This window comes from Abramis brama (genome assembly GCF_963993115.1).
Source record: "Abramis brama genome assembly, chromosome: 15".
NCBI lineage: Eukaryota > Metazoa > Chordata > Actinopteri > Cypriniformes > Leuciscidae > Abramis > Abramis brama.
This window is the reverse complement of record NC_139977.1, coordinates 1,437,878-1,459,557: the sequence shown is the minus strand read 5'-3', so window position 1 is coordinate 1,459,557 and position 21,680 is coordinate 1,437,878. Positions and strand designations below refer to the sequence as shown.

The 21,680-nt window shown below is 38.1% G+C and overlaps 1 protein-coding gene across 1 annotated transcript in view; it reads right to left on the bottom strand.

Moving 5' to 3' along the window:
• Positions 1–18,519, bottom strand: part of slc22a21 (solute carrier family 22 member 21) — a 47,656-nt gene extending 29,137 nt beyond the window's left edge. The window contains exons 1-5 of the mRNA XM_084137824.1: positions 17,913–18,519; positions 14,675–14,778; positions 13,462–13,616; positions 13,020–13,191; positions 6,181–6,307 (exon numbers count right to left, since the gene is read on the bottom strand). Of these exons, the coding sequence (XP_083993950.1) occupies positions 6,181–6,307; positions 13,020–13,191; positions 13,462–13,616; positions 14,675–14,778; positions 17,913–18,302 (948 nt within the window). The 5' untranslated portion in view covers positions 18,303–18,519. The remainder of the gene's footprint in view (positions 1–6,180; positions 6,308–13,019; positions 13,192–13,461; positions 13,617–14,674; positions 14,779–17,912) is intronic.
• Between the last annotated feature and the right edge of the window lie 3,161 nt (positions 18,520–21,680).

Genomic DNA, 21,680 nt, shown 5'->3' with positions numbered 1-21,680 from the left:
TTATTTCTCTCTCTGATGTTTGAAGTTAATCTACAAATGCTGTGAGAAGCAACTTGTGAATAATGACTTTTTCTGCAGTCAAGGTCAGCTAGGCTGGGAATTTAGGGAGTCAGATAAGATGTCTACAATTAAAAAATATTTATGCACATCAGGTGGGCATATTATGGGATTTTGAGGAAAACCAGGGTGAATGAAGATGAACTGGAAATTGTACATTAATGGTAAAAGGAAGTAGGAGGCCTTACGATAATCTGTTCATTTGTTTATCCAATACATTCTGAAAGTCTTTGTTCATTGAAAAATGTATATGTATGATTTGACTGAATAAAGATTTTTTTTTTTTTTTTTTCTTGGAGCTCATCTTTTAGCTCTCTAAGATATGTTTCGGTTGTAAGAGAGACTACCCTGGATCGTGATTTCAGACAAATACATTATATAACCAATTTTACCATTGAGTGGCCTGACTTTAATTTTATTAGTATGTGGTGAAATTTTACCAATAAATAAGTCAGGCCACTCAATGGTAAAATTTGATGACCTCAATTTAACCAGGAATAAAAAGCAATTGAATCACAAGTGAACTTTGACTCTACTGAGCACAATGCAATTGTGATTCAATTACTTTTTATTCCTGGTTAAATTGAGGTCATTAACTAATAAAATCCAGAAAATAAGAGCATCACCTCACAAAGGAGGAACAGTGATTAACAAAATGTTATGTAAACTAGCGATAGTCGGCTTATTATTAGTGTTACCTTGAACTGACATATGTGAGTTTGTGAGTCACTCAGCAAATTAAACGGCTCCTTTTTTTTGTGTGAAATAAGCCTTAAGTAACAAATTGCCTACAACCGTTTCGTTGCGACCTCTAATGAATCGTGTTCAAAAATACACTGTTGTTGTTTTCCATTTTCTGCACGTTTATGTTTTCATTGAGTTAAACATGTGAACAGCACTTTAAATGTTGTGCAAGGATCATAAGAGATTGTGTTGTTTATTGGCATGTAATTCTCCTCACTGAATTAATCATACACCTGAACTAGATTAATGTTTAAAATGACTTGTGCATGCGAACTCTGGATTATGAACTTTGGACTTTGAAAAAGCCTGTTCAGTGGAACGATTGAATGCTTGTTTCTAAGAGTTGTGGAATAACTGATATTATGGTAGATGCAATTATAATGAGGTTTACAGTAAATACCGTTGTCATATTAGTAAGTCCATGCGTTTAAATGTTGCCATTCTAAGTAGAAATTGTCCAGTTCAGTGTGTGTTTCCTATGACTGCATATGCTTGCTTTAACCTGAGTTTATGCCTCGGCTTGCTGCTGCAGGGGTTTAATCTTCAGCGTCACAGCTTTATGACATTGCATCTCAAAGTTAGTCAGCTATTCAGCTATCTAAACAAGTGGTTAGAGTTAGGTTTGATTTTTCTGCTGTCTCCACTCAGATGGGCAAGGAGTTTGACCAGAACAGAAGCATACCGACTGTAAAGTCTATATAATCATTATCTGGCAGAACTGATCCTGACTGAAGGGGTGTTTGTGTGCCTGTCCAACATAATTTTCAGTCAGTGAGTAATTAACTCTGTTACAGTATATAAACATGTTGCTTCATAAAAGATTATATTGCACAAAGCCAGGCTGGTAAATAAGTGCATTTGTGGCATGCAGTAAAAAATACTGTAGCGGCAAAAAAAACTCCTCTCACAGCTACGCTTCCGCGATGCCATACAGCAGAGTCATTTGTAATTAACTTACAACACATGACGAGGCACATGTGCAGCAGGTGTGAGATGGATAAAAGAAGCCTAAATCACGCTGTTTTCACAGTGCATTGAACTCTTTCAACTCCTTGTTATATGACCCCTCTAGTAGTAAATCAATAGCAGTTGAACAGAAAATAAGAGGTTGAAGAGCTTTGGTCATAAGAGGAGCTAAACGAGACAGCTTAAGGCACTGTGTGGCATGTGTAAAGCACAGGCAGGTGTGGGTTTCACCTAGTGTTGCTTTCGTCAACGAAAATGATGACGAAATATTGTCGTCAATGAACCGTTATCACCTGACGAAAACGAGACGAGACGTAAATGCTGGTCATGTGACGATGACTAAAATACATGTATAATGCAATATCGTTGACGAATAAAAACGAGACTAAATGTGGTTTACAAAATAAAAACTATGCTAAAATGTCTCTTCATTTTCGTTGACCAAAACGAGACGAGACGAAATGTCACGACGAATGAGAGGGTTGTGTGTGAACCCATAGCTTTGTCGGCTTTAAATTCTGGTTTGCGATCTGGTCACCCGATTATCAGCGAATTTAATAATATTACTCCATTAGTTATTCTATTAAAATGTCTCATTGATATATTTGACACATTCATAATCATTACTTTTGCCGGTTCTTTGTGACAGCTGTATGTTATTGGCAGCGTCTCTGGTTACATGAACGCGTCACCGCATCAGCACCAGAACATGGAGATTTTATTTTAGAGAATAATCGCACAACCTATTCAATATTCTATAATTAAATAAACTAATCGAATATCCAAAAATCGTGACTCATCCCTGCATGGAATCTCTTGTTTCTTTTCCCAAATCTTCACTCAAGTCTCACCCATTTTCTAAAGGGATTATAAACGTTTCTTCATTGGTTCGCTTTTAATTAGACCTATTACATTCGTATTCTTTACTGTGGTAAAGTAGAAAAACGCTGTAGGACAGATAGCCTACATTTGTACTTGCATGTCAAATTCTTTTTAACACAGTTTGTGCTTGTTATATTAGACATAGGGTGCGTCAAGTTTAGTTGTAAAGCGCGTTTCACACGCGCGGGTGATTTTTAGTTTCACTTTCTCTGGCAGCGCAATCTCAAACATAGCCTAAATATCTCGCCCTTGTGGAGGATAAAATTCGCTCTTCAGACCAATTTACATCAAGTAGAAAACACGAAGATATCATAAAGAGATCGATGGTCTCTTTCCTGCTCGTGTCCCACATCCCTCTCAGAGCGCAGAGTATCACGCGTCTTTGTGTGGAAATATAAAACGAGTTTTTATTTTTTTAAATAACCCCCCAACCACCACCGGTAGTTGGTCCATTACCGCGGTGGTAAAAAAAAAAAAAAACTGCCACCGTCACAGCCCTAAATATAGACTAAGGCTGAATCCCAATTCTCTGTCTTACCCCTTCCCCTACCCCTACCCCTTCGTCTTACCCCTAGCCCTTGTCCCTCGAAACCGAGTGGTAAGCGCTAGGGTTGAAAACATACCCCTATGAAATGAGACGCCACTTGGTTACGTCATCATACATCATATTCCGGCGTCCCTGTGTGATACAGGACAGTATTGTAACGAGTGGAAATAAGTATGGCCCCTTTAAGAGCTGCGCGCTCTGCTCTCTGTTGAACAGGCTGTGTGCCGTGCGACTCGAACAACCCCATGTATGTGGGTCATTTCTGTGTTGATGCTCATTATTCTTGCTTTGTTTTATTGAGTGACGCTGTGGAAGGCAAGGTGGAGCGTGTGGCAGACAGTTGCAGGAGTTTGATTTGTCAATAAATTGCGAGTGAATCGCCTCCGTGAGTCTGTCTGGCCTAATACTTCAGCTGCGAGCTATCCTTATTTTGTTTCCCTCCTAACACAACGCGTTACAATATGTAAAGCACGTATCTTTTTCCTGGACATGTCGCCTGGATTTCGGGATCACCCAAAATGTCCGGGATTCGGCTTTTGCTTTCTGCCGTCGCTATTCATTATGCACAGAGTGTTGTTTCAATCGGACTGAATTCATTCAAATCGGTGAATCTGAATGTAGTGTTTAACGTACATGAACGCTAAACAAGTGAAACAAGTGATCGGTTTATGTGCGTTTTAGCATTGCTTAAATTCCTGTGTTTTCGTATCAGTCGGGATCCGTTTGAAGCTGAATACATGACCTGCAAAGCTGGCACATACGTGTCAGTGTCAAATAATGAACCATTACACATAATGAATGGCGACTGTAGAAAACAAAAGCCGAATCCCGGACATTAGTCAGAGAAATGCGGGACTGATTGTGTAAACCAGCAATGTATCGTTAGCATAGCCTAGCGTAGCAGACCAGCGATTTTTAAAAACGTTTCAGTTAACAACATGGTTGCAAATATATATGTACATGACTGTGTAGAGCACAAAACACGACTGTCATAATTTTTCAATCAATCATTTAAGCCGAAAATGAGACTTTCTTGATGGTATGCCCGCCTTTGTTGCCGGTTGCGCAGTGCATTCTGGGTACCCCTTGGTTTCAAGTAAGCTCGCGAAATTCTTGGTTTTAAGGGGTATCTACCCCTTCCCCTTAGCCCTACCCCTTGATCAAAATGAGAATTGGGATAGCCCTTACTCTCACGTGAACGTGCAAAACTAAGGGGAAGGGGTAAGGGGAAGGGGTAAGACAGAGAATTGGGATTCAGCCTAAATATAACAAGATAACCTTGTTTGAAATTCTATATTGACTGGGTTAAATAGAATTGCATTACTAAAAAGAGACTAAAATACAATTTTCATTGACTAAAACTAGACTAAAATGTCATCAGTTTTCGTCGACTAAAACTTGACTAGACTAAAAAGAGTATGAACGTGACAAACCCGTAGGCAGGGGGGGTTCGGGTGGTTCGAACGAACCCCCCCTCACTGCCAAAGGTCCAGAATTTAAGTAGGTTTTTTTTTTTTTTTCATGTGATTATTGTCATCATTGTTTTAATCAATGCTTGTGACAAATATTCTGGGTTGCTATTTCAAATTAATATGATTATTGTAGCTGGACGTGTGTGTGTGCCGCGCGTGCAGTTTAGAGAGAGTTCTCAAAGCAACGGTGAAGAAGCATCGCCTCTGAATGAGGGGGGGTAATTCTCGCTAATTGGGCTTAAGCCCCGAATGTTTTGTCAAAAGCCCCGAATCTTTTAGGTTTTTTAAAATAACTTCAACTTTGTCTCATTTCCTCTCAGTCTTTCTGACTGGAGCGGCAAAAAATGAAACACAAGCTCCATTACCGTGCGTGGTGGCGGACGGTAATGCATCGCGCATCACTCAGCTTGTTTGCCAACTGCCATAACTGAACGTCGTTGTCATCAGGGGCTGGCGGGCTGTTGTATGTTTCACCGGCGTCGAACCGCGGACAATGTAATGATATGATGTAATGATGTTTAGCCTACACCAAATTCCAATTTTACCTATGTAGGCTAACTTAAAAATAGTCAGATAATGGTTGCCTCTTTTTAGTTGCCAGGGGTGAAAATGAGTCATCCTTAACATTTTTGGTGTTTTGGATTCACTACAGCTGGAGAACAATTAAATACAAAATAGGTTGTAGGCTCTACTGAGTAGTTACTGAGTAACTATCATCATTTTCCCAGATAGTGTATAGATTTTTAGGCATTCTATTATCTAAAACAGCCTGAAAAAGAGTTAATTTAGCTGACGTAAATGGGAAAAAAATCTCCTATATATATATATATATATATATATATATATATATTTTTTTATTTTATTTTTTTTTTATTAAAAGGATTTCTATATTTTATCCACTCAATAGTCTACAATATAATAGCCATATAAACGTAGCGTAATTATAATAATAAAACATAGTGGGATATTCAGTGATATTGGCTGTGCAATATGATTGGAACTGACCAGTGTACTAAATCCATAAGTGTCAAGACAAATACAGCAACAAGCAAAGAGGCATTGACAGAGAGTCAAGAAATGATGATGAGAAGAATTATTATTAATATTTCAGTAAAGTTCATTAAATCTATTCTGTTGTTAGTGTGGTCTTTAAACTTATGAACTGTGTATGGACTGACAAAGGTGTTACATGAGGAAGCAATTTGACAACAATGCAGTAAATATTTTAGGTGCATCAAAAAGCGTGCTCGTTAAGATACCAGCAGACAAGCTAATCCAGCACAAATTAGTGCATAAAAGGTCACCAAAATGAAGTATTTGAACCTCATAATTAAATACAAAAGGAGGAGAAAAACTGCAAAAAGGTCCACTTTTTGAAAAAAAAAAAAGAACCCCCCCTTTCAATAGGCTGGCTACGGACTAAAACTAATAAAAACTAAAAGGACAGCTTGACACAAAGACTAGACTAAAACTAAAATTAAAACAGGCCGCCAAAAACAACACTAGTTTCACCTGATGACGGGGAAAAATGACTTCAGGGGCCTTAACCCCGTTCATCTTGGCAGCCTTTCTGAGAATCTCCTCGGCCTCGTCGACCCTTCCCTGAGACAGCAGCCATCGCGGAGACTCTGGAATAAACCTGCAAGCAACAACAGATCCTTCATTATACTTATTTAATGCAGTAAAATGAAATTCAATACGGTCCTATTATGGTATAATAGTGTTAATGTTGCTGTTTGAGCATGAAAAAGCTCTGCAAAGTTTCAAAGCACAAAGTCCGGGAGTTCTTCTCTATATCAGTGTCAGTGTTTCTGAACTCTGTTGCGCCTGAGGCTGTATTCCAGTGCATGTGTGTGTGTGTGTGTGTGTGTGCATGTGTGTGTGCTTCTCTCCCTCCGTTGTTTCCGCTGTCTCTTCTCCTGTCCGTTTCTCATAGGTTATTCCGCCCTAAGTGGACGTGCCGTAAGCGTAAGCGCGCAATGAAAAGAGGAACGGAAGCGCAAAATCCCCAGAGAGAGAGCGAGAGAGAGACAGAGCATGTGTTGCCCACTGAATGCTGTTGAAATTGTGTTTTCATAGCTTTGATTGTGAAATCTGTGAAGCTTGAGTGAGCAATTGATAATGTTTTTTCTTTCCCTCATATTTCTTTCTTTTAGTGGTGTGTTAACCACCTATGTAACTTGAGAACAAACTGCCAGTGTCATGAACGATGAAGGCATTTTTGACATACTTTTCTCCTGTTCATGTTAAGTTAAGGAGATAGGGAAGTTCTTGTATTTTCTTTTGTCCCTGATAGGATATTTAATTTCTAGGTTAAGGTAGTTTATTATTTTTTCCTGGCCTAGCAATGAAGTTACTTTTGCGTTCTTATTTATTGTTTGAACTGCTGGCAGAACTTGTTTCCCTCTAACCTCACAATAAAAAAACAAGACGCTCAGAGAGTTCTTGTAAAAGTAATCTGCTTGATTATTTTTCTTTATGTTTCACCCCTGAACCCTAGACCTTGGGTCGTAACAACTCCCTGAATTCCCTCCATTGTAGTCTTGAGTTTTCTTCCGGGAACGAAGACGTCACAATATTCCTAATTTGAATAATGGATACGCAGAGTTTATAGTTTATAGTTATAGTTATAGTAGAGTCAGAGTTTATCACTGAGCATCTACAATGGCGTAAGCACCTGTAACCCTGGTAGGTGGAAATTTCTATTCTAAACCTTTAACCCGGTTTCGCTTCTCTGTTTGCGATCAGATCATTTAAAGCCGCTAAACTCCAGGGAAGTTTTCAATTAAATTATCCAGTGAGTGAATTAATTAACAATCAGTCCAAAACAGCGCTATCGCGCTGTGTGAAATACAGATTGAACAGAGCCGCTGCAAGGCCAGATGATACGCAAACTGCATTTCTCAGCTGGATAAAGCAAACAGCGTCTCGCTAGTAAAGTTCTGAGGGATGTGGATTGCAATCAAGGTAAAAAATAGTGAGTCGTATGTGGTCCTGTTCGGTAGCGCAACTTAACTTGTCTAAAATGTAAACAAGCTTTTTGCTGTTGCACTGTACACACTATACACTGTGAATTATGTAATGTGTTTTTTTTTTTTTTTCGTGTGTGCATACATTTATGAATTATATGGACTGGTTATTACGTGTCCTTTTGGAGTCTCCAAGTGTCATTTTTTGGAAAGACAATTAAATTTACCTTGAAAAAAGCTTGCAGAAAATACTGTTCCCTTTCGAATGAGACCTCGCACTGCGCCTGAGAAGACGCTATGGAGAACGCCTCAGCGTGACCGGTGTCTGAAGCACGTGTGCAAACGCGACAATTGTATTGGCCAGTGAGAGCCTATGACATCACTCACTACCAGTGCGACCGTGAGTATAAGGGCGTTTTCACACCTGAGAGTCCGCACCAAGGTCTGAACCAAAGTTCATGTTTTGATACATTTTATACATTCGGTTAGTTTTGGTTTGGTTTCACATTGCAATTATGCGAGCGCACTAAAGAACTTTACATGACGTATTTGTGTCCTGTCGTCATCATCTATATGGGCTGCGTCTTGACATTGATTGGTTTGTAAACGGACGTGCGTCTGACGTCAGCGTGTTGCCAATTCGGCGGGTAGCTTTGACAAGAATGAATGAACAGACGCATATCGTTGCCACCAGGGACGTCACTAGGATTGGAAGACAGGGGGGGCTTAGCCCCCAGGGTATTTGTAACTTGCGTTTATAGAAAATCTTACAGTGAGTTTGAGTAAAAAACAGCTATGTATATGTTTAGCTGTATTTGTCTCTTCAACCCCGTTACCATCTTCAACCCTGTTACCCTAGTATCAACCCCGTCACACCTACATTTTTATTAATTATTTTTTTAAGTTTATAAATAAGTCATTTAATGTTTGTTGAACTTAGTCAGAAATGTTCAGAGCAATCATAAGAATACTAATATTAGTTCAAATTCTGAAGTTAAGCCACATCTTTGATCAAAAATGATAGGGTTGCTTTCACAAAAAGTGCCCATTTCAGGCTTTAGTATAGCATAAGTGTAAAATTATATGTAAATTTTATGGTGCATGTACAATTTCTGGTAAGCTACGCTTTTTTATTATTTCAATTCAATTCAATTATTGTGATTTGACTTAATATTGACTCATTTGGATAAATATTAGGTACTCAAAATAGGCATTAATTTTTCTCAAGAAAAGAACAACTCACCTAATGCTGTAAACATACAGACAGTCCTATCAGCTGGTAGTATTATTTAAGGTTAAAAATAACTCAAATTAAATATAATGCGTTTTTTTTTTATAATAACAACTTTATTTAATAATTTAAGTAAAAATATAATAAATATGTAATATAGAACACATATTTAGCAAAATACTCTCTATAGCTCTTGTTTTCTCGCCAACTAACGTATGGCTTTCCTGAGGTAAATGTGACATGTTCTCCAGCTGTGTTATTGACCTCTTCACGCTGATGAAAAACACTGATTGATCGATATTATGTATGAGTAATATACATTTAGGTAAGTTGTAGCCTACTAACGTTACTGTATCTTTCAACAGTGTTCGTGGTTTTTTACTATTAGCTAGTAGAGATGATCGGTTCACGTGCGCTATGGGATCGCTATGGGGTCACGTAAAATTTACAAACGGCAAAACGGTATTTATTGTTTGAATTTCGTAATAAAATTGACAGAATCTGAGAGTTGAGATTCTTTTATATCATAAAGTAACCTGCTCTGTCTAGTCTGTCGGTCTCCGTGTCCTCTTTGCTTTGCGTGAGAAAATGGATGGGTGGCGTGAGAGCGTGTGAAAAGTGTAAATTGCGTGTGTCTCACGGTGAATGCGTGAGAGTTGGCAGCTCTCTGTCCAACTTCCGACTTTTCAGCTATTTTTTGTAGCTGGATATATATCATTTGTTGCGTCTAAATATGAATGAGGATACGGTTATTGATAAATCGAACTGTTATTGTTGTTCTTATTATCATTTAGGGGGGCTTAGGAACATTTTGGGGTAGCTTCAGCCCCCCTAAAATAGGCCTAACGACGTCCCTGGTTGCCACTATACTTTTATTACTACGCCATTACTCCCTGCAGTACCAAACTATACTCGAGGCTAGTTCATATTCGCCAAATGAACGTCCTCGTTGTGCAAACATTTGATCGTCGCCAGCAGGACGCAGGAAAAATGTGTGTGTGTGTGTGTGCGCTGGAAGAAAGCTGTGGGCAGGACTGACAGATCTGCACATAAATATTCTTCTTCAGTTGTTTAGGCTACATGGGAACCACCGGAACTTCCTGTAAATGGTCTGAAAGTCCGAACCAAACAAAAAATGCTTTCACACTAGAAACGAACCAAACATTTGCTCAGTCTGATCCGGACCGAGACTACCTCTTTTCGTCTGACCAAATTTTGTCTGTTTGGTCTGGGAGAGGTTTCACACCTATAATTTTGATTCGGACCAAACTGAAAAGTCCAAAAGTCCGGACCAAACAAGGTAGGTGTGAAAGGGCCCTTAGAGGGCACCTGAGGAACACGTCATCCTCTTCTTCATCTTCAGGAGCCGTTTGTTTGTATCCAGAGGGATAGTAGTCAGCATTTGCATGAGTGCGTTTGGCTCTCAAGCGAGTTAAAGGCACTCATAGCTACAGTATGCATTCGTGGTAGCAGACTCTGTTCTTGCTTGTTTCTCAATAGAGAAAAAAGCAGTTCTGTGTAAGAGCATACACCCCTTGTTCTGTGGGTCGTCATGCTGAGTCCTCCGCTCTACAAGCTGTTTTAAACATTAGTGTCAGATTGAATGGCTCTCTGTGAGCTAATATTTGGCTAAGCGTGTTTAGTGCTCCCCTTGTTTTAGAGGGTTGTCATGCAGAGTACTCTGCTCCCTTTGGGCTCTGTCTGACTGGCTTTCTATGTGCCTCTTTTTAAACTAAACTGTAAGTTTAGTTACGGTTGATCTCCATAGGGCTAGACCAATATGATTTTGGCTAAGATAAAATATGATCTGCCTTCAGATTGTTTGGTTCAGGTCTTATTGTCAGATTGAATGGCCCTCTGTGAGCCCCCTTGACAGACCTTATAAGGTTCAGGCGTTGTTAGTACTCCTTTAGAGGGTCATTATGCTGTGTACCCCGCTCCTTAGGGCTACCTTTGTTTGAGAGTTAAGTTGAATGGCTTTCTCTAAGCCTCCTTGACAAGCTTTATTTTAGTTGAGCATTGGTAGTACTCCCCTCATTTTGGAGGGTTATGTTTGAGTATTTGGCTCCTTAAGAGATAATTTTCATTGTTAGAGTCAAGTTGAAGGGCTTTATGAGCCTCCTTGACAAGTTCAGTAAACTAGTCGAGTTGTATGGCTCTTGACGAGCCTCCTTGACAAACCTACATTGTTTAAATGTCATGCTGAGTACTTCACTCTTTAGAGCTCTGTTTAACTTTAGTGTCAAGTGGAGTGGCTCCAGGTGAGCCTTGACAAAGAGTGTCGTTAGGTCTCCTCTCGTTTAGAGAGCTGTCCTGTTGAGGCCTCTACTCCCCAGAGCTCTGCATGGTTAGGTACCAGGGTTTGTCTACGGTCTCTAGATAGGAGTGGTACTGGGTCTCCTCTCGTCCTGAAGAGTCGTCCTGTTGAGGTTTTCACTCCTCTGAGCCCTGTGGGTTAGCGGAGTCGAGTGGCAAGGCTCTCTGTGAGCCTCCTCGATAACACGGTTTTAGTGTAAAGGGTGATTAGATCTCCTCTCATTTTAGAGTTGTTTTACTGAGGCTTTCACTCCCTAGAGATCTGCCTATATTATCTTGCCAAGTGGTACCGCTTTCAGTGAGCATCCTTGGTAGTCCTGCCTTTTTAGTAAAATGGTGTAGTTAGGGCTCCTATCATTCTAGAGAGTTATCCCTGAGGTCTCCACTGTCTAGAGCTCTTCCTTCTAGACAGTAGCACTAGGTCTCGAGTGTCTTTGGCCACTGTCCTTAGGGTAGAGTGTTGTTAGGCTCTCTTTAAAGTTCTTTAAAACAGAGTCATCTCTGTAGATGTAACATGTATTCTGTTTGGTTCTGTTCTGTTTCTGTTCCACGCTTGTGAATGTTGACCTAGGGCCCTATTTAACACCCGGTGCAATGCAGCGGCAAGCGCAACTCAAGTGTTTTTTGCTAGTTTCAGCCCGACGCAGTTTTCATTTTCACGTCCTGTGCCACGCTGTTTAAATAGCAATTGCATTTGCGCCCATTTGTGCGCCCATGAACTGCTGGTCTGAAAACGAGGTGTGTTCTGGAGCAGTGTTTGAGCGTTGCTATTTTGAGGCAACAGAAATAGACTGCGCCATTGACCAACTGAAACCTGGCCTGAAGTCAATGGCGCAATATTTTTTTTGTTATTTAATGAGCGTGTTAGTAATGTGAGCCTATAGGCGGGTCCACGACGCGCGTACACTCTGCTTATTAAACACACAGGGACGCACAGCAGCACACAAACATGCCAAATATTTAAAATAAAAGGATTGCAATGTAAAAGATTATTATTGAGTACATAAAGATATGGTGAATCCGGCTCGTACGAGGTGAATCATACCTCGTGCACGAGCAGATCCGTTTGCGCTCTGGAGACATGTTCGGTCTTTCCACTATCAAATTTCGTCATGTAAATAGTGAATCTGCCATGGCGTGAGCGTGAACTGGCATTTAAAGGGAATGGGAGATGAGACTCTGATTGGTTTAACGCACGTAAATCCCAAAACACACCCATTACTCATTAAGAGAATAGGGACAACCCTTTTAGACCATGCGCCGGGAGCTCCGACCATTTTTCCCGTCGTTAAACTAGCAAAAGTGGATTCAGACACGCCCAAAGTGAACTTGCGCTGTGCGCTTTAGACCATGCTTTAGATCGTTAAAATAGGGCCCCTAGTTTCTAAGTTCACCTGATATTAATTTCATTGGTTGGTTTGCGCTGTCTATTTAAGCTCTGTTTCCTTCAGTTTTTTGTCAGTTCTTTGTTTTAATAAAAGTTAAACTGCTGTGTTTAGATCCTTTGCTCATTGTTTATTGCAACCCAACTGTGACAACAGAACCTCACTGAATCTGCAGTATCCACATGGGTGAGTCTGAGGCCAGAGAGCTTTAAACTCTTGATGAGAGATGAAAATATAATCAAATTATCCAAACTATCATAGCTTAATGGGAATGTTAACAAAACGTTCTTAGAATATATTTTTATTATCTTGGGTGTTTGTAGGTATAACCCATCTTATTCAAATGGCCTTTGTGCTGCCTCTTTGGCAAGCAAGTGTTCACTATACATGACTGTTCTTCTCATGGCTGGTGCATTATTAAATATCGCCCGTCCCATAGCAAACACCTACCACCATAGGGGCATGCAGAAGAATCCAGGGATGGTGAGGACCAGCAACAGCGTTCTCCAGTCTCGCAAGAAGTAGGCAGCCAGTGGAAGCATCATGTACCCGATGGAAAAGAAAAGACACACGCCAAGAGTGGAGTAGATGTCACGAACGGATGGGCTAAATATTTCCATTCCTAGGGGAAGGACATTTTCATTAAAAAAATATATAGTTTAATCTACAGTCTACAGTCTGAATTATTGAGAATATTTTTAAAGTAGATTCTGAGACAAAAGCATGCATATGTTTTTAAACACATCCTAAAAATGTGCTGGTAGAACAAATGTGCTGCCAGTCATCATTTTCAATAAGAAGCTGTTTTATGACTGAAAACACTAATGTAAAGATCAGTTGTGATTATTAAAGTGTACACTAAAAAAAAACACAGCACATCAAAAGCCTTTACCTAAAGCATATGCTGTCAAATAGTTTGAAATCTGGCCCATTCCAGCAATGAAAAACAAGATGCAAAAAATCAGCCAAGATGGGGAGAAGACTTGAATGAAGGTGAATACTGTCTGAATCCCCATGGTAATAAACAGCACTATCTTCCTGCCAAACCTGAAAACCAAGAAGAAGAAAAAACAAGTTTATTTCCAATAGGGAACTTTCCAGTTTTCACCAGTTTTTATAAGAGTGCAGCGACTGATCTCTTTCTGCTCACTTTCTGTGTTTAGTCCACTGCTTTCACAATCTGAATACATTGTGGAATATATACATAATTATAACTATTGCAACAGACGGGACAAAAAAAAATCCTGATGTGTCAGAATAGATCTGTGTATTAAGTTGAACTGAGACACCATCCACTTCATTTTAACAACTTTTCACTTGACCTTTTTAAAACAATGTTTTTTTGTTTTGTTTTTAACTTAATTGAGAAATATTTGAAGGCTACTTGTTGTTTATGTACAACATAAACATTTATGTATTATTTACTTAAAGGGATAGTTCACCCAAAAATGAAAATTCTGTGATAATTTACTCTTCCTCAAGTTGTTCCAAACCTGTATGACTTTCTTTCTTCTGCTGAACACAAAAGAAGATATTTTGAAGAAAGTCGGTAACCAAATGTCTGATGGACCCCATTGACTTCCATAGTAGGAAAAAAAAATACTATGGAAGTCAATGGGGACCAGCAACTGTTTAATTACCAACCTTCTTTAAAATATCTTCTTTTGTGTATAGCAGAAGAAAGAAAATCATACAGGTTTGGAACAACTTGAGGGAGAGTAAATGATCACAGAATTTTCATTTTTGGGTGAACTATCCCTTTAATACAGTGAATTCAGGTAAAATGGGACAATTTTTGCCATTGGGACTGGGAAAAATGTCCCAATTATCCTGAATTAATTACCAAATACACTGATCCCAGCCCGGCATTCTGATGATTCGGCTTCTTTTAAAATGCATTGGCAGAGAGAAAAAAAACAGTGTAAATGGCCAATTTTAGATTTGAAACACTAATGACTTGCTTTGATACACTTGAAATCCTGAAATCACAATCAATCAGGATGACCAATGGCCTAATTCTTTGCCGAACAAGATCTTTGTGCTTAAATATTTATAATATTCACATGTAGTTTGTGGGGGGAAAAAAAGGTTTGATGCTTTCTAACCTGTCAGAAATCTGTCCAGAGATGACAGAACCTGTCAAAACCCCAGAGAAGAAGAGTGAGGTGGTCAATGGCACTCTCCAGTCATCTGAACACACCAAATCCCACTGCCGTTGAACAAACAGTGCAGGATTGGAAGGGATTATATCCATTTGTAGAAGGAAAATAAAACAATGTTCAAAGTTAAGTTTTTAAAAGTTCCGTTTCGCTCAATGAAAGCCTGGAGTGATTTACATTATTTTTGACACTTCTATTCCTGATTGAATAATGGAGACGGGGCTAGTTGTCACAAGGGCTATTATAACTTTATGGATTTTCTGATAAAATTCTATTTACATAAATGCTTGTTTTCTGTGAAACCCATAGTTTAACTCCATAGTTTACTGATATAGCCTTTGTTTGTCCATGTCTGACAAAACAGGAATAAGAATGGACTCTTACTGATCTTATTGTGAACGATTCGTAATCTTGAAACAAATTGTCATAATTTGCTCTTCAAAACTTCCAGTATCACATTATCACAGATGTACAAAAGCATAATTTACTGATTAGCATATGAACACATTGGATGCACATAAGAGTATTGCTTATAGATGTCAATATCACATGTAGATGGTTTTAAATTATGTACTTTCCGTTTGTTCCAAATATTTGTTTGATTTCCGTCACCTTTTTTTGTGCTATTTAGGGCCCGAGCACCGATGGTGTGAGGACCCTCTTGGAATTGCTCCGTTTATTTATGAATTGTTTTGTTTCATAATTATCATTCAGTTTGTAAAGCTACTACATATCCTATAACAGACTTAAAATACAGTTCCCTATTTCTTATTTCAAACAAATCAGTATGAATAAAATGCTGGTCTCTGTTGCCCGCAGGATAGGGTCACCATGTTCTCACTGTAATGGATCTTTTTCTGTAGGACAAAAATGTATGAATGTTGAATTGTTTTTGTAGTCAATACCTCAAGGCATGCGTCTATACAGAACTGACTTTCAAAAAAACATTCACTGGATCACGGCGATATAAAGTTAGTTTAACGTTAGACATTCGGTTTCATACCCATTAAACTCTCTGCGATGCATTTCATGTTTTCAGCCCAAACCAACTCAGATACACATGAACAAACACCCTTTGCACAAGGCTTAATTTCAAGAAATAAAATATATATCAATTAGCCAATTAACTAATCAATTAACAGCTTAACTATATGACATTATTATATCAAACAAATAATAAAATGTTTATTGCACAAGGCTGTTTTTGAAATGAGCATTTAATAATTTAATATTTAATAATAATTTTGGAACTTTAAATGTATTCAATACTGTAAATCCATTAAACACCATTTGCATCAAACCAACTGTAAATTACTCAGAATATATTCCTCATGACATGTTGCACAAGGTTTGTTTTTCAGATCATTAATCTAATATTTTTTATAAAGCTTGTTTCTCAGATTATTAATCTGGTATTTTTATATATACAGTACGGAACCCATTTAAATTAAACTACTACACGGTTTGATCTAAAGATATCAAACCAAACAGGGATTATATTCTGAGTAATTTACAGTTGGATTGATACCTTTAGGCCTGATACCTGTTAGTTTAATCGATTTAAATGGGTTTAGTACTGTATATAAAAAATACCAGATTAATAATCTGAAAAGCAAGCCTTGTGCAACATGAGGAATAATATTCTGAGTAATTTACAGTTGGATTGATACCTTTAGGTCAAACGGTGTTGTAGATTAATGGATTTAAATGGGTTCAGTGCAAAAAATACCATACCATACAGTATAAAAAACTATGTAAAAAAAATACCATATTAATAATCTGAAAAGCAAGCCTTGTGTATAATAGGGAGAACTATTCTGGGTAATTTACAGTTGGTTTGATGCAAACGGTGTTGTAGTTTAATGGATTTACAGTATTGCATAAATTTAAAATACCAAAATTGAAGAAAAATAATAATAATAATAATAATAATAATAACAAAAACAGCCTTGTGCAATAAAAGGGATATTTTTCTGAAAATGTTACTATTAGTGTGATACAGTAATGTCATCTAGGCCTAGTTAAATTGTTTAATTGATTTACAAAGCTAATTAATATAGAGTCAAACCAAAATGTATTCAGACTCCTTCAACATTCCTCACATTATCACAGTTTATTCACTATAGTTTAGAAAATGGTGATAAAATATGAGCAGAACTCAGTTGATATTTGACTGGTTGTGTCCGTCCTTCTGTTAGACTGTCTCACATATGAATTATGTTGAATATCTGTCAGCTGTTAAATTTAACTACACAATTAGATAATACCAGTTTAGCTCAACCAATCACCAAGCAATGCTTCATTGTGTTCAGTCTGTGTGTAAAAAGAGCATTAGCAATTAAAGACAAAACACTTCAGCAAAACATGATCAGCTCAAAGTGTCAGAATAATTTTTTGGTCCAAATTTTTTATACATTTTACACTTTACAATAAGGTTCATTGGTTAACATTAGTTAACCATGAGCAATACATTTGTTACTGTATTTGTTCGTCTTTGTTAATGTTAGTTAATAAAAATAAAGCGGTTCATTGGTTGTACATGTTAGTTCATAAGATTTTAATAAAATATTAGTGAATGTTGAAATTAACATTACCAAAAATTAATAAATGCTTTATAAGTGCAGTTGATTATTACTTCATGCTAAATAATGTAGTGTTAAATAATGAACCTTACTGTAAAGTGTTACCAATTTTACTGGTCGTTTATTTTGATAAACAGTTTATTTTGCTATCCTCACTTACATAAATGAACTATAGTGTCCTGCACACACTAGTAAAAAAAAATATAAAAAATGATATCTATAATATTTTTTGGTTTGACAGTAGGCTATATCTTATTTCTTGAAATTAATGGTTTGACAGTATATCTTATTTCTTGAAATTAAGCCCTGTGCTATGCAAAGGAAGTTTGTTTATGTATTTATGAGTTGGTTTGGACTGAATACATAAAGTGCAGAGAGTTTAATGGGTATGAAGCCGATTGTCTAACTAATGCCAAGCGTTAAACTATCACTCGAGCGACAGGTGGAGACGAACCGGAGCGCGATTGGAAGAAAGCCCAGAGTAACAGCCTTTCTCGGGGTCCCGGAGACCCCAAATCTTCCCAAACTACATGCCAATCTTAACTTCAGTACTACATTAAGATGGCTCTGGCTGAAGTAAGGAGAAAGCATCGAAAACGAACCTCTGTAACAATCGTGGAGATGTATGTTTCATTATCATACACCCAGCCGTCCATACAGGTTTCCCGAGGAATATCCGAGACATTCACATCCACCCACGGGAGCAAACCCCTGTCCGAATAGTTTTTCACGATGTCCACTCGGTGTCTAGAGCATTTACTGAAGCGAGACTCCTCGTCCAGAGGAATAGACGCGTTTCTCCATTCATCCGTGATGTTCAGAGCCGCGGGAATCAGACAGCGATGAGCGGGTGTATCGCCCATGAAAACCATGGATAACCCCGTGAAGCCATTGGGAATAATGCTGAAACACAACAGAATGAACAGATTCCTTTGGAAAGGTCCCCAGTCTCCCAGGAACGCGGTGCTGTCATCGTAGTCTGGAGAGTTCATGATAGTCGCAGCACATCTGCGACAAAACCTTCTTCGCTGTCAACGCGTCTTGCTAACTCCTTATGAGCAGCCTATTGCCTCCACCTACTGTATAGCTTACATGTGTGATGTATCTGTATTGTTTTACTTTTTATACGAGGATGTAATGCTGCCCCACCCACCTCGAGGCTCAGCTCCCTCCTCCAGCTTACAAACTGAGCTCCTCAACCTCCAGGATGAGCAAAGCGCCACGATCCCTGTATGGCAAGCCGCTTTTACATTTAATCATTCGCAGGATATGAATTCGTGTGTTGGGTTGTTGGGTATCCTTTGAATTTTAACGATTTCGATTACGATTCTGCTTATCAATTCAGATTCTTATCGATTCCTAATTTCGATTCCAATAAGGTTAAAAAAAAATCATATCATTCACATTTAGGGCCCTATTTTAATGATCTAAGCTCATAGCTCAAGTTCACTTAGGGCGTGTCTGAATCCACTTTTGCTAGTTTAATGACGGGGAAAATGGTCGGCGCTCCCGGCGCATGGTCTAAAAGGGTTGTCCCTATTCTCTTAATGAGTAATGGATGTGTTTTGTAGTGTTATGAGATTAAAGTGTTAAATATAATATTTTGAATATCCTTTAGAAATATGAAATTAATGACAAAATGAAACGATACTTAGATTATGAGAGTAAAACCACCAGTAGGTGGAATGAGTGAATCAGTGAGTCGGTTCATTCAACCAATTCGTTCAAAACGCTGATTCATTCAGGAATGAAGCAAGAGGCTGTTCATGGGACATTGAATCATTCACTCAACTCACTTTTTTTGAAAAACAAATAAACCGTTTTCTCATTTTTCTACTTTCAATATTAAATAAAAAAATCAATGAACACTGACCATTGTATTAGTAAGAAATCAATTCTTGATATCAACAATTATATTTGAATGGCGGTCTATGGTAAAAATACAATTACACATATCAAGAATTATAGTTTTTACTAGTTGAAATTTAAATATTGATATAAAAATGCATTATAACTACTAGTGAAAATGTAATTGTTGATATCACAAATTGATATCCTGTGAATGATTAAATGTTAAATGGCTTGCCATAATCCCTATACATTATATCCAATGCTTTAGCCCTTTATTCTAGTTTAAAACAGCCCTATATGTCTGAGAATCTCTCAAATCATTCACTGGTCTACCCCTTACATTATTAAATAGACCAGTACGTGGATCATCACATTTGTTACATTTAAAAAATGCATCTACCGTTTCTAAAACATCACATTCATCACATACCATTTTCATGCTTCAATGAACAAATATCATGCACAGATATAACCCTGTCAGTCCCAGTTTAAATCAAGAGATCATTACCTTTCTGTACCTTCCATAAAACTGTTCTTTCCCAACTAATTTTGCAATTTATAATACCATCTCCCTGTGCTAACTCTCTCTTTTTATTAATTTTTTTATCAGGTGTTTTGTTTACCAACAAAAGTAAACTGTTATACCCTCTGCTTTCCCTCTGTACAATAATTTATACATTTCCATCATATATCTTCTCTGTCAGTTCTACATTACACTTTTGAGAGCTGACGACAAATCCGAACAAATTACAGTCCTAATTCGCTTAGTCTGTTCAATCCATTATTATAGCTTTTTGTCTGAATATACTACTTGATTTTGATAAATGTATCTTTAGATCTATCTGTAAGCATCTGTGGTTGCCTGCGGGGTGTTCCAGAGAGCAGGTTATGTGACATACCCAGCTATGGTGAAGGGTAGAAAAGCGGATAGTCTCGCATAGCCAGAACTTCAGACTGACGACAGAAAGTCTGCCTTCATGTTCGCTGCCCAGAGGCCGTCTGACACGTGGAGCAGTGCCGTCAACTCACCAAAAGCCAAGGTATGGGGAACTCTTACTCCCTCGACATGACAAAAGTGTGTGTGTGTGTGTGTGTGTGTGTGTGTGTGTGTGTGTGTGTGTGTGTGTGTGTGTGTGTGTGCCCAAAGAACTATAGATTTGATCATAAGTAACCCAGGTTATAGACCACTGTTATAAGAATGAAGGACTTCTCAAGGACTTTCAAGTACTTCACACAACTTTCTCCCGCACTTTAAAGCTCAAAAGTCAGAATATTATCCAATTTAAATGTTATTTTTAATGTGATGACCAAAAACATGTTTGTTTGTTTTTCATCCTTCAAAGATTGTCCACATTTGTAAAATCATTTTTTTTCCTTCTCATTTTTGTCACTTTTTGTATGTGAGGTGTGAAGTAGGCGACACATTTGTAGGAAAGTTCACAAAAACTTTTCTTCAGATTGCAGGAAAATGAAATGAAATTACAGAGACAGCGAGTAAAGAGCTCTTCCTTTATAATCAATGAACCTGTTTGTGCAAACTCATTAAAACATTTTTATCAATGAATCTGACTAAACTAATCTCTTATTTATATTGTGTCTCTGCTTTGTTCGTGATAATAAGAGGATTTGTGCATCGAGGGAGTGAGAGTTTGCTGTGTGGCTTGTGACACTGACGCCACTGCTTTCACCCAAAGCTTCTTCCTCCAATATTTTTGTATTTCCAGCAATCTTTTAAAACTGTACGATATACAGCTGTACACAATGTACAAATGTGTGCAATGATTGTTGTCACTTCCTTGCAAGTTAAAGCTACACTGTGTAGGATTTTCTCCCATCTAGCGGTGAAATTGTTTATGACTACCAACTGAATATTACTTTCTAACCCCTCCCATTCCGAGGGCGTTTTAACTCCTACGGTGGCCGTATTATTACAGTCGCGAGTAATCTCCCCCTCGCATTCATCACGGTGCCACTGAGTGTAAAAGCGCGAAAGGCGAAGCTTGAATTTCCAGGTATGTCCCTCTTTGGCTACTGTATTTTCAAGATGGAGGCACAACATGGCTGCCGCCATTCGAGCAACTCGCTCGTATGTATTCTAAATGGCAGATTCTACGCTTACGAGAATACTTTATTAGTTGGTAGAAGTAATTACACATTAATGAGCACATATGATTTTGAAAGAACAAAGTGTTTTTTGCTAAGAATCAACTTAAAAAATTACACAGTGTAGCTTTAAAATCATGGCATCTCCCTCAGTTCAGCCCTGATGGCATCTAAAGTTTGATCTCACTGCTCCATATCAGATGTAAGTGCTCTAGATAATCCAGTTTCTTCAGTTCTGACGTAGATCCATCCCCATACACACCTATACTAGAACGTATTAAGGCTTGATTTACCTGTTACTGGCGCCCCATATTGAAGACATGCAATTTATTACCTTTACATTTGTTTTCAATTTTCTTAATATGTCTCTTCCATGTTAATTTCTCATCAAAGATTAATACAAGATACTTGAATTC